This window comes from Epargyreus clarus, unplaced genomic scaffold (assembly GCF_041222505.1).
Source record: "Epargyreus clarus isolate Ecla_fem2 unplaced genomic scaffold, WU_Ecla_fem_2.2 ptg000032l, whole genome shotgun sequence".
Taxonomy (NCBI): Eukaryota; Metazoa; Arthropoda; class Insecta; order Lepidoptera; family Hesperiidae; genus Epargyreus; species Epargyreus clarus.
Window position 1 is genome coordinate 3702052 of NW_027332237.1, and position 12578 is coordinate 3714629.

Genomic DNA, 12578 nt, shown 5'->3' on the forward strand with positions numbered 1-12578 from the left:
TTCCAGTTTAAACTCAAGTTGTAATTTTAAGAAGTAAATTAGAAAATATTTACGAACGTCAGACGCTTTCTAGAATTCTTTTTTTATGTACATAGATATCTCACAAAGAAAATTCCACAACAGACCCAGAATAGAAAATTATAATTTACTTAGATGTGTGCCTAAAGGCTGAACCCGGAACACTGCGTTGTGACCAATTTCATATAGAATAAGGATTCTACCTAAAAATTACAGATGTGTTGCTATTTCTGAAGATTAAGATGGCCTCCTCATATTCAAATTTCAACATACTATATAATATTCACAATATATCTAACTATATGTGTCGTTTCTACTGAAGACTAAATTAGAACGTCTTACCATGTACTAATATTATAAGCCGTACACTATATCGTGTCAATTTAGTCTTATAATTGTATCAATGTGCAACAAAGTATTTAACAATTAAAAAAATATTGGCAACTTATTTTGAATACAGAATCAATCAACGCAAATAATAAATAAAAAAATAATAACAAAATGAAGTAATTCCGAAAAAACTGTCAGTTTTATATAGATTTTTTGATGGGATGTTTTTCTAAAATTATTTTCAGTTCATTACCAAATTAGAATTAGGTTTTAGATTAATTTTTTATCATAATAATTAGACCAATAAGGACTTAATTATAAATCATGCCCGAGTAAGTATATTTTAAATTATTAATTATTTAGTATTTTTATGAAAAAAAAACTAAATCATCGAAATCAAATAAAAATACGTAACAAAAGACCTAAAGGATCACATTTACAATCGAATTTGTAATTATTAATATTTGGAATAAAATCCATTGCAACAACCTGCTGTTGTACGCCTCAGGCCTCCTTCAGTTGCGGGACACTTGCCCAGCCCAGCACAGTGGGGCAGAAATGCCATTTTTTAGGTTTGTTTCATATTTCCATCGGTAGCAGTAACTACTCTCTATCAGATGAACTACATGCTCCTTTAATATTTCAATTTCATATACGTCAAGCACTGCTTTAGACCATGTCTAGAAAATAATAATTCATTTTAAATAAGCAAATATACTATATAATCCTAAAATCTCAAACCTAACCTCAGAGGCTTTATTCTTCATAAAACTCTTAACAAAATTTGCATTCTTCAGGTGTGTACCATGCCCGGCGGCGGCACCATGCGCAGCTTCCGCCGGCGTCAAGTCCGGTCCCCGAGATGGAAAGCCCATTGATGGCAAGCAAGAACACCCTTGTCCCTGTCGATCTTGCTGCTGCGGTAAACCACCAACCGTCAAACCGGTTGGTATCGTTTGAACACAATGTATTTTTGAAGTTGATGACTCTACAATCTATGTTGTCAATCTGTGGAGAGTTCAAATTTTATTTAAAAATGTTAATTTTATTGAAACCAATGCTAAGAATTCTCAATTCTATCTTCTGCCTGGCACATGTCTAAATAAGGGATTTAATATTTAGATTTATATTTTGGGTTTCTGTAACATCGTTGATATGTAAATATGCGAAGATTCGTATGTTTACATTGCACACACGAAACCAGCGAAATTGTTTTTCGATATTCCGTGAAACAAACATCAAAATGTCATAGCAAATTTAAGTTTCTGTTCCGGTCGAGACATTTGTAAATATGTCTTTGTGTACGTTCGTAGCATCCACGATAGAGAGATAAACTAGGATTAGTTTAAGACTATTTCTAAACTATGATTGTAGAAAGCACTACTTTATTATATTAACAGGATAGGATAATAGTTGGATTAAAATATAAGGTACAAATATATCTCACAAAAACCCCGAAAACATTTTTGTGTGCATGTGATGTCCATCTCGTGTGTGTACATCTCGTTCTATTCTGATTGGCGTAGGTACATGTCCTCTTGTTTGCGGGTCAAATAAATTTAATAAAACCATCGTCGTTACACGGGATAGGATCAACGGTAGAGAATTGAGCGTATCCTTTTTAGGAGCAATCCTAGGGATATTTAAATTTGATTTGTCTGGACCGAAATTGGTTTTACCTGTTTTCTTGTAAATACTATTTAGAGTTGGTTACTATGTCGAGTAGGCTAATAGACCAGGGTCGATAATTTTTAAAACCAATTAAAATCGTAGTAGGATGAAACCCATTAGAAAAGGAGGGGAATATTATAAAAATGAAGGGAAAAATAATTTACGGGCGATCTGAGGTCGGGAAGGGGATGGGGGTGAGTCTTTAAGGGTAAAAAACGGTTTTTCTCGATTTCCGGCAAAACTAAAAGTCCTATCGAAAAAAGTCAAATGGCAAAGTTGTAGGTAATAAAAAGATCTAAAACTTTTGTATTTACACTTTTTTCACATAACCTCAAAATTTATGTGAAAAATTCAAAAAACCAAGTTTTTGGTTTTTTATTTTTATCTTTTACAAAAAAAATTTTTTTTTAACGAAATTTGGCGAAAACTTACCTTTTTATGTCCCAAATACGCTGTAATTTATTTGATTAAAAATATTTATTTTTTCACCTTATTTTGAATTAATATCGAAAAAACACCCTAATTTTCAATCGAAAACTCACCCGTCAAAATATCAGCTTTTTTCAAAAAGTTGGTATGTTTTCTGTTCGTTGAAATCTCTACTTTTTGATGGTGAAAAAAAATATATATGTTACTTTAGTAAATCTTCTCAGAAAATGCAAAAAATAAAAAAAAACTCGAATTCGAAATTTGGATTTGAATTTGAAATTTGGAAGTGCTGGACTTTGCTAAACGACTCAAAGCTGCTTTTTTTTATTTCATACACTTGCTTATCATCTGCCTTATTGCAGACGATACAAACAGATTCATCCATACTGATAATCTGAAAAGACAGAATCGAATTAATAATGCCTTCCCTATTTTATCGTGAATATACCCCAAAATATAAAAAAAAATGTATTAAAGAAATAAATGTCAAAATGTCTAAAAAATATATTAAAAATCTATTTAAAATGTATAAATATATAAAAAATATGTATAGTAAATATATTTTTAATAACTAACTTTTGGCTGATTTTCAAGTATATTTCATATATTTTGAATACATCTGAAATATATTTGAAATGTAAAAAATATATATGAAAATCGGCCAAAAGTTTGTTATTACAAATATATTTATGATATATATTTTATATATTTTTTATAGATTTTTAAAATATTTTTTATGTATTTTGAAATATTTTTTTTCCATGGGATTAACTAAATTTGTTTGTGCAAAATTAAGGAGATTATTATTTTTTTATCTTGTACTAAAACATCATTTAATTTCAATCTTTAGGTTACGTTACGTTAAGTATACTATTTTTTAAAGAAAATATTACGATTTTTATGTTTGAGTTGATTGATACAGACAAAAATAGATATAGTAATTACCTTCCTATGCAGATTCGAAAAGTTTTTTTTTTTAAGTAAACTTTTCACAATTATCTTCAAGAAACTCAGCGTGCACGTGTATTTTTATAAACGATGTTGTATATTGTACTGTATTTCGAATACTGGTTAGGCTAACGGTTGTAACAGCTGCTACGAAATAGTAGGTATGTATGTAGTAAGACCCAGACTCGCCTAGCCCCTTCCCCACTTCTCCATGAAATACCTTTTGATGGGCTACTATTTTTCGTAGGTCACTCAGGTATATAATTTTTCTTAAAATAGTTATAAATAGACATCTACGCATATAATTTAAAGAAGATTCGACAACTTTCTCCAAATATTGTAAATGTCTTATTAAATATTAATTTTATTAACTGATTTGTTTGTTAATTATAGTAGTATATTCTTATTTGCAATTTTTTTTTATCAATGTAACATGTAATCTAATGTTTTTCGAGTAATTAAAGTGGTAATTTTAATAAATAGCTCAAAATTTTTTATAAAAATTAAAAAAGAAAATCGAATTCGAGTTTTTTTTGATTTTTTACATTTTCTGAGAATTTACTATAGTAACATATATTTTTTTTTTTCACCATCAAAAAGTAGAGATTTCAACGAACAGAAAACATACCAACTTTTTGAAAAAAGCTGATATTTTGACGGGTGAGTTTTCGATTGAAAATTAGGGTGTTTTTTCGATATTAATTCAAAATAAGGTGAAAAAATAAATATTTTTAATCAAATAAATTACAGCGTATTTGGGACATAAAAAGGTAAGTTTTCGCCAAATTTCGTTAAAAAAAAATTTTTTTTGTAAAAGATAAAAATAAAAAACCAAAAACTTGGTTTTTTGAATTTTTCACATAAATTTTGAGGTTATGTGAAAAAAGTGTAAATACAAAAGTTTTAGATCTTTTTATTACCTACAACTTTGCCATTTGACTTTTTTCGATAGGACTTTTAGTTTTGCCGGAAATCGAGAAAAACCGTTTTTTACCCTTAAAGACTCACCCCCATCCCCTTCCCGACCTCAGATCGCCCGTAAATTATTTTTCCCTTCATTTTTATAATATTCCCCTCCTTTTCTAATGGGTTTCATCCTACTACGATTTTATTTCACTTTTTATTATTTTTAAAGGCTTCTACCCTAGTCTATAAGCTGTAGTTACGTCATAATATCTTACGTACTAAACGCTCACTACATAAGAAAATTTGTGATGGGGACATATTAACATTCAAAAATGTGATAATCATATTACTACAATTAATTATAAATTGAAAATGATTAATCCCTTAACTGAAGTTAAACATCATCATCGTGACGACCTGAGAGGCGGAGCGGTCAACAGTCTGGCGCGCAACGGGTTACGGGATTAATCCCCGGCTAGACAGATACTTGAATGATGAATTTAGATATCTGTTCTGGGTCTGGGTGTTTTGTATACGTCTTTGTTGACACAAGTATATCGCACCCACAATACAGGGAGTTCTACTGTGGGCTATGAGTGTAGAAAGCGTTTATTTATTTATTTTATGAGAATGTGTGTGAAGTCTACCAACTCGCACTTGGTCAGTGTGGTGGTCTATAAGTAAACTTTTCCCACTATGAGAGAATCTGTGTCAAGCAGTGAGACAATAAATCGTAGATAATGACGATGAGAGGAACAATCAAATGAAATTGTTTTATTTTTCTTGTACTAGGAATATCGTACGTCGTATCGTATCGTATCGTATCGTATCGTATCGTAGAAATTGTTTTATCGTCTTGTACTAGGAATAATAGGAAAATCAAGTAATTTTTTTTTCTAGTGTTACAAACAACCACGCATACCCGACTCCTACGCACCTCGTCGATGCTACATGAGGCCCTCAGCTCCAGTGGAGTCCTGTACCACCTACAACCTGTCGTACTTGCCTGTCGATGGGTGCAAGAACCTGAGAGGTATCGCCAGGAAACCTGCGCCGAACCTCGTCCCCAGCTGTGAACCTATGGAAGGAGGCACTATACAAAAGGTATAGGTTTTTTATATAATATTCAATTAGCAAACGAGCGTAAAGCTCACCTGAGGTTAGTGACTATTGCTGCCGACTGCAGACTTACAGAACACAACAGAGCTTAACCCTGCTGTTATTAGGCAGAAATAGGTGTGGCGGAGGTCCCGCCGGAGTCGAATCACAGAGGGTTTAACCACCTTCAAATGGTTGTGGCAGTTAATTCATTAATACTTTGTGTGTACAAGGCTGCGCATAATTTGTTGAGCCTATTAGATTAAGCTTCTATTTAACAGTTGACCTTCAGAGAATAAGGCATGGAAGTGCACATAAGAAACACGGTTGTTTAAATAAGTAGGTGTGACTTTATATAATGTTCTTCAAAGTATACGAATAAATACAAACTATTTTCAAATATTACCACTCAAGGTAGGATGCCAAACCAAACAGCAAGAAGACAAATAATGGCTGTTGCGTCACTGTTACATAATATTCGAATCCTAAACAAAGTGACTGGTGACGTCACGAGCAAACATGAATTAGGTTATTTATAATCTGCCTTTTTGAATAAGTGGTTATGCCGGGTTTGCATAATAATAGATCAGCCTCTTAACTACAATTCTCCGGGCATGATTTGCATACTTAAACATTACTACTGTACAGAATTTAACCTTAGCCAGCAACGCTCATCCATATTTAAGATTATTGGTATCGAAGTGCATTTAATTGGGTAGAATAGTTAAATAGAAGCCTACCCCCTGCGCCGTGCCCTCGGACTCCTAAATTTTCCATTATTATCTCCAAATCATCTTTTCGCTAAATCTAGAAACTAAACAATTTGTCAACGTTTCATTAATCTCTAAAATCACGAATACCTTAGCAAGCGATGTGTTTATGCTCGGATGCCTTCGAGAGGCGAGAGGGTAACAAAATACGAGAATTGCGACGGAATTAGATCGGTACCATGTACTCGACGCAATCATTAACTTGTCGAAATACTTACTACGAACCACGCTGGAGGAATGAACGAGAGATTGCAGACGTGTCGACACACTACTACGAAGTTGAGTATCTTGTTTTAGAGTAATTGAATAACTTATTGAATACACTTAAATTGTATTGTTTCATTTATTGTTGTATTGTTTGTTTTGATTTGCAGTTATCGTGAGATACAAATCTGTAGGAAGATCCTTAGCAGCCTCATCACGACGCCCATTTCAAACTGCAGCAATTGCACATTTCTGCTGTGTTCAGCTTTGAAGAGCATAACAATATAGACGTATACTCGTACAGATTGATTTAGTTCTCAGCGCAATTCGCGGGTACCTTCGGAACATCACATACTCCATAAGGTCGTCTATATACTAATGGCAATATTTCTGCAGAGATCCGCAATTTTACATCCATCTACAGTCTGTCTCAACTGAAAAAACAAACTGCTGATCTTGCCTATTTCGGCGCCACTTCTCTGCTTTTTATTTTCCGTTTTCCACTATTTACTCATCTGAGTCTTCAGTTGGCATTTGCTGGAGCCGCTATCTTTTTACCAAGGAATTTATCGGATCTATTATCTGTCTTTTGTCTGCAAAATGTTTGCATCTTTTGATGATAACTTAGTGCTGAATTATTTTACTTTCTCGCCAGCTCTCGTTCCTGCCGAACCCGGTGTGCGTGACGCAGGCGATCAGACCGTGCCACCACGACATGTGGGGGCAGGGGCCGATGCAGAACATCACGACGCAACGACACGACTACGTGCCGAAACCAAGCGTGCTCCGAGAAAGCTGCAAGCCAGCGCCGAAATTTCACTGCGTGGAGCAACCCTTTGAGAGTAATTTTTGTAAATCAATTGCACGTAGAGTCCACCTGATGCTACTGCTTTTAAAATTCACGGAGCATATTTTCTCGTTAAGCGGATGAATTGCTTGTGCATTTCCAGATCGAACAGTGAATAAGTTGTCCTACCTACCACCGGAGAGAATGGCGCCGGTAAAGTCATTCGCACCTGAGCGCTGTTACGAGCGGCCGGCTGCGAAGATGGAGGGCACCACGACGCAAAAGATGAGCTATATGCCTAACCAGGTTAGAATACCAAGATTTCTGGGATCGACTTCAAGGAGGCACTCGATTATTTTTGGAATTGAATATGTCTGTGAGCTGCAATGGCCTCAATTATAAGGTAGAACTGTATGTTCGATGGCTATATCGATATAAAAAATCTGCACCTGTTTTTTTACACAGAGATGCAACTAGTTGCAATACTTGCTCTTCAGGTGATCCCATTAAAGCAGGTAATTGAATTTCATCGCCTCAAAAATATATTTTTTAGGTATATAATAACATAACAAATACCAAAATTTGTTTTTCAATACATTTTAATGAACATTGTCGGACGAACATTGTCGGGTTCGATTTTATTTAACCAAATAAGTGTACTTCTTTAAAAATCAATTCTAGATTCAAGCAAAGGAGCCAATACCGTGGGCATGCAAAGGCCAGTACCAGAAACCTTGCCAAAAGTTGGAGAGCAATACGACTTACACAATGAGGTAATAATTTATGATTATTCAATATAGGTACACAAATGTAACTAAATCTATAAACATGACTAACACACGAATTACGAATTTACTTCAATAAGTGCGTTAATTAATCCACTTTATAATGCTAATAGAACTATAAAATAAAATTAGATTCTTTTAGCTGGAAATCCTGCTCAGAATTTCAACTCGGCAATATTGCCCCAATGATACTTTCTTAATGTGTTGTTTTATTGGTATACTACAATGTAGCCCGCTAGATATTGAACACGGTGTGGCCATAAATAAAAATAAAATGAATACAGTATCAACGGAGTATACTAATATTGCGGCATTACGTTGCGCGATTTTGATTACAAATCTACGGCAATACTGCGGCTTGCAGTTGTAGCGTCGCTGGGATTAAAAAAAAAACTTTCACATTCATAAAATTCCCCGTGTCGCGTGGGTGCCATGAACACATACAAAGACGAATACACAAACACCCAGAGCAGGAATTTAAATTCATCAGTGTCCGACAGGTATGGTGACCGCTCCACCACACGGAACGTCAATTTGACTTGACTTTAGTTTAAAATGTGATTATCACGTAACTAAAATAAAGGATAAAATGGTTTTGTAATATGTAAAAAACAATAACAACTTACCACTAAATATGTTTTCGAAATAACTAGGTAGGTACATCATACATCATTGTCCCTGTAGTTCCGGGGCTAGAATAGGGCTACGGTATCCCCTGCCTGTCGTAAGAGGCGACTAAAAGGGGGCTTCCGGGGTTGCCGGCGGCAAGAGTGGGAGCTCGAACCGTCCGGAGAGCAACCCCGAGAAGGACGACGGTATGTGTGGTCAAATACCGTACCTTTTGAAGGTTTCCCCTTCGATACCAAAAAAAAAAGCTGTTTTCTGAATACCTTGTGGGTAGTTTATCTCGAGCGCACACGACACTGAATGAGAGCGGACTGTGTGGGGGTAGTCATGCTAGACCGTCTGTGAGGACGGGTGTATTGGTGCATCAGCGAGCCAAATGGGGTTTAAGTGACACTACTATCCCGACACTACCCACCAAAAGGAACCACTCCATATAAGTACCTACTCATAATTTTTAAAAGAGTTAAATAATATAAAAGTAACGTAAAATTTCCTGTACAGTTATTTGGACGCCGGGAGTGATTGTCGCCGACGCGCCATCATCCCTGATACCTGCACAAACCCTGTCACCCCATCCAAGAGATTCGAAACGCAAACTGTGTACAAGAACAGGTGATTATTTTTATGACAGCCATACTATTATTATGACAGCTATGTGAATTGAAATGTTGCTAAAAATTACTTAGGTACATGACGCGTTAAAACTTATTTCTGAGAGTACAGACTTCTTCAGGCCTCTGTAATTTAGCCTTTATAATACTGGTCTTTTTCAGCTATCTCCCTACGACGGCACCTATTCCTCAACCTGTTAAGCCGCCTCCTAATCTGGTGCCTTCCACTGCACAAATGGAGGGAGATACCGTACACAGAGTAAGAAAGCTATTAAACACATTAAGCGCATCGCTTAAACTCCATAAACTATGTCATGATAATGATGTGAGCTTTGAATTGATAATTATAAAAAAAACCGTCAAGTTTCTTGCAGAATCTTTTCACTCAGATCATATGCAGATTCGGTAGAAGTATAAGAAAATAACTGATAATTTATTAGTGTCGCTAAAGTCTACAAAAATTAATATGTTGGCCATTTAATAACAGTTTTATTGTTGTGTAATCTGATAAATAAAATTAATTTGAAATTGCATTGCGTTCTATTTCCTTTCGCGCCATTTCAAGTCAGCCTCTTAACACCACCAATTGCCCCCCAGCTCTCGTTCCTCCCGAACCCGGTGTGCGTGACGCAGGCGATCAGGCCGTGCCACCACGACATGTGGGGGCAGGGGCCGATGCAGAACATCACGACGCAACGACACGACTACGTGCCGAAGCCGGGCGCGGTGCGAGAGTCTTGCAAGCCGCCGAATAAGTTCCACTGCGTTGAACAGCCGTTTGAGAGTGAGTAAAGAATTAATGGTGACTTGGAAACTTAGTCTTATGTTTCAAACCTTCAAAGAAATGGGTCCACATTACCCGTGCAACGACTACGAAATTGTAATGAAAGTGTGGCGATTTCCCGCTAGTCGTCAAGAGATGGCGCCATGCGTATTCTAAATCACGCTATCGAAGTTTTCTCAATATCTCGTATATATACAAGCTTCAAGCTGAGACTGTCGGGGCACGGCCGCTCCCCGGGCATGATCACCTATACCGGCGGGAGATCTCCCATTTCCAAAAAATATCGTCAAAATCAGTTATTTCAAGATTACCTACTTTATACCGAATAATAAACATCATGCTATTGAACTATGTTTTGTGAACGTAACCATCTTAAGATATTTAAAGACTGTTATTTTTATCGATAACCAATTTCAGATCGCACAGTAAACCGCATGTCGTATTTGAACCCTGGTCCCATAGCGCCTCCAGAGTCGTTTGCTCCTCACAGATGTTACGAGAAACCTGCTGGTATGCCTTTATATTCATACAGTACCTAATTCTGACTAAATTAAAAAGCACCATATTCGATTATGTAGTACTAGATCTATTGCTGCTCCAGCTGGGCCCCAAAGCTTCTTCTCTATATTTGTCCTATGCTCTCGTAACAATCAGCATAAAGAGACAAGGGGATCCATGGACTCACGTAAAGTCGAATACACAGATCCAGAACAGATATCCAAATTCATCATTCCGATGTTTGTCTGGCCGGGGATGGAACCTGGAACCTCTTGCGCGTGAGACCGGTATGGTGATTGCTCCGCCACGCGAGGTCGTAAATTTCAAGATTGTTTTTATATTTGAAATTGCTTACAGCACTCTAGAATGTGTATTCACCACTTGCATCAGATGGACCGCATGTGAATTACTTAATTACTAAATAACGTTCATTATTTATAATATTAAGTATTTTTTTCGTTTAGTGTTACTTACCATTTCCAGCGCGTATGGAAAGCGAGACGACACAGAAGATGTCGTACCAGCCGGTGTGCGCGCCGCAGCCGCAGCGCCCGCCTTGGGCTTGCAAGGGACAGTACCAACAGCCTTGCCAGAAGGTAGACAATAATTTGAGACATACCGATACCCCCTAATACTTCTAAGCTATTTGACACTCGGGCATGTGACATAATTGGCACTCGGGCATATGACATTTGACACTCGGGCATATGACATTTGATACTCGGGCATGTAACAGTTATATGTGACGCTCGAGCAGTGAAGTTACTGACGTAAAACTCTGGTAAATAATATGATTATAGATATAATTATGGTAACAGATATCATTTTCGGGCGTTTGACGCACACACCTGTGACTCGGGTGTGTGACGCTTCAATACTCAGGTCTAAGCTTCGATCACCAAAATTCACGAAATCTACAATTTGATGTTAAAACACTATTTATAAATACTTACATTATGCACTCTACAATTTCGTGATTTAAATTAATTTTCAGTTGGAAAGCACTACAGTTTACCGTTCATCGTTCCTGCCACCCGGAGAGGACTGCACGGAGTACATGGACCCTTGCGCATATGGGGACTGCAAACGTAATTATCTTTTCCCTATAAGCACACAAAAATAAGTATAAAATTGAAATTCAACTACAGAGGAACCATTGCCACATCTGCTTTACAACAGCAGCGTTCAAACTTGGTATTATGATCTGGAGAATCTGGTAGACAAGGCAGATATGAATACACGAGCATATACAACTCTATTCATATTTGCCTAAAAAATACGAAATTTCCAATGTCTTGTAGGCAGAAATTGATAAGATGGCACGGCGTACTGTAAACATTACAATATATTTAAGAACAATTATTTAATTTATTTCCAGCCTGCGACTGCATATGTCCGGCGGAATGCATAGCGACGGATCCGTGCGCGTGTAACTTCCCAAGAGCGGCGTGTTGCAGCTAGCGTATTATCCGCCATTTTGTTGGTCTAAATTCGAGTGTTTACAAGATGGCGTCTTGTAAGTATTGCCATGAGTTTGGCGACGAAAATTAGTTATTTGTATTTGAAGTACAAATTTTAAAAATTCTTGATAAGGCAAAATTATGTGGAGTTTTTTAAATATCATTTTCCAGGATTTTTTTCCAAAATATTTAAAACTATTAGGTATTACATGAACTTTTTGAGTAGGTACCTACTCTACCGTTTTGAATTTTTAAATTAAAGTTTATATTAATGTTCTAGTATTATTTATATTTGTCACAATTCTTTTGAGACATTAAAATTCTTTGAGAAATAATTGGTAAATTATATTTTGTTATAGATTTATTTAAATAAAAAAGTATTTCGATTATTCACTTTTTTATTTTAAAACGGCCCAGTGAAAATTTACATACAAATATACTAATGCAGAATAACACTACTGTATTTTATATAGAAATAATTTTAAATAAGTGTCTTAATTATCTTATTTAGGAGAATAATGTGATTGAAAACTTCGTCCATATGGATACTCTTTATTCTCTGTATCTCGACTAGTGTTTTTCAAATCTATTGACGTTATTTAAACAATTATTTAAATAACAGCTCATAACCGTTATTTAGTACAATTATAAC

General features: G+C 35.8%; 1 protein-coding gene across 1 annotated transcript; it reads left to right on the forward strand.

Moving 5' to 3' along the window:
- The first annotated feature begins 521 nt into the window (after positions 1–521).
- LOC140755012 (uncharacterized) lies at positions 522–12315 on the forward strand. The gene is made up of 13 exons (XM_073090183.1): positions 522–680; positions 1146–1293; positions 5203–5406; positions 7030–7216; positions 7325–7467; positions 7843–7934; positions 9075–9185; positions 9347–9443; positions 9782–9968; positions 10386–10478; positions 10950–11062; positions 11461–11554; positions 11845–12315. The coding sequence occupies exons 1-13, from the start codon at positions 673–675 to the stop codon at positions 11925–11927; spliced, it is 1560 nt and encodes a 519-aa protein (XP_072946284.1). The 5' UTR covers positions 522–672; the 3' UTR covers positions 11928–12315.
- The last annotated feature ends 263 nt before the right edge of the window (positions 12316–12578 follow it).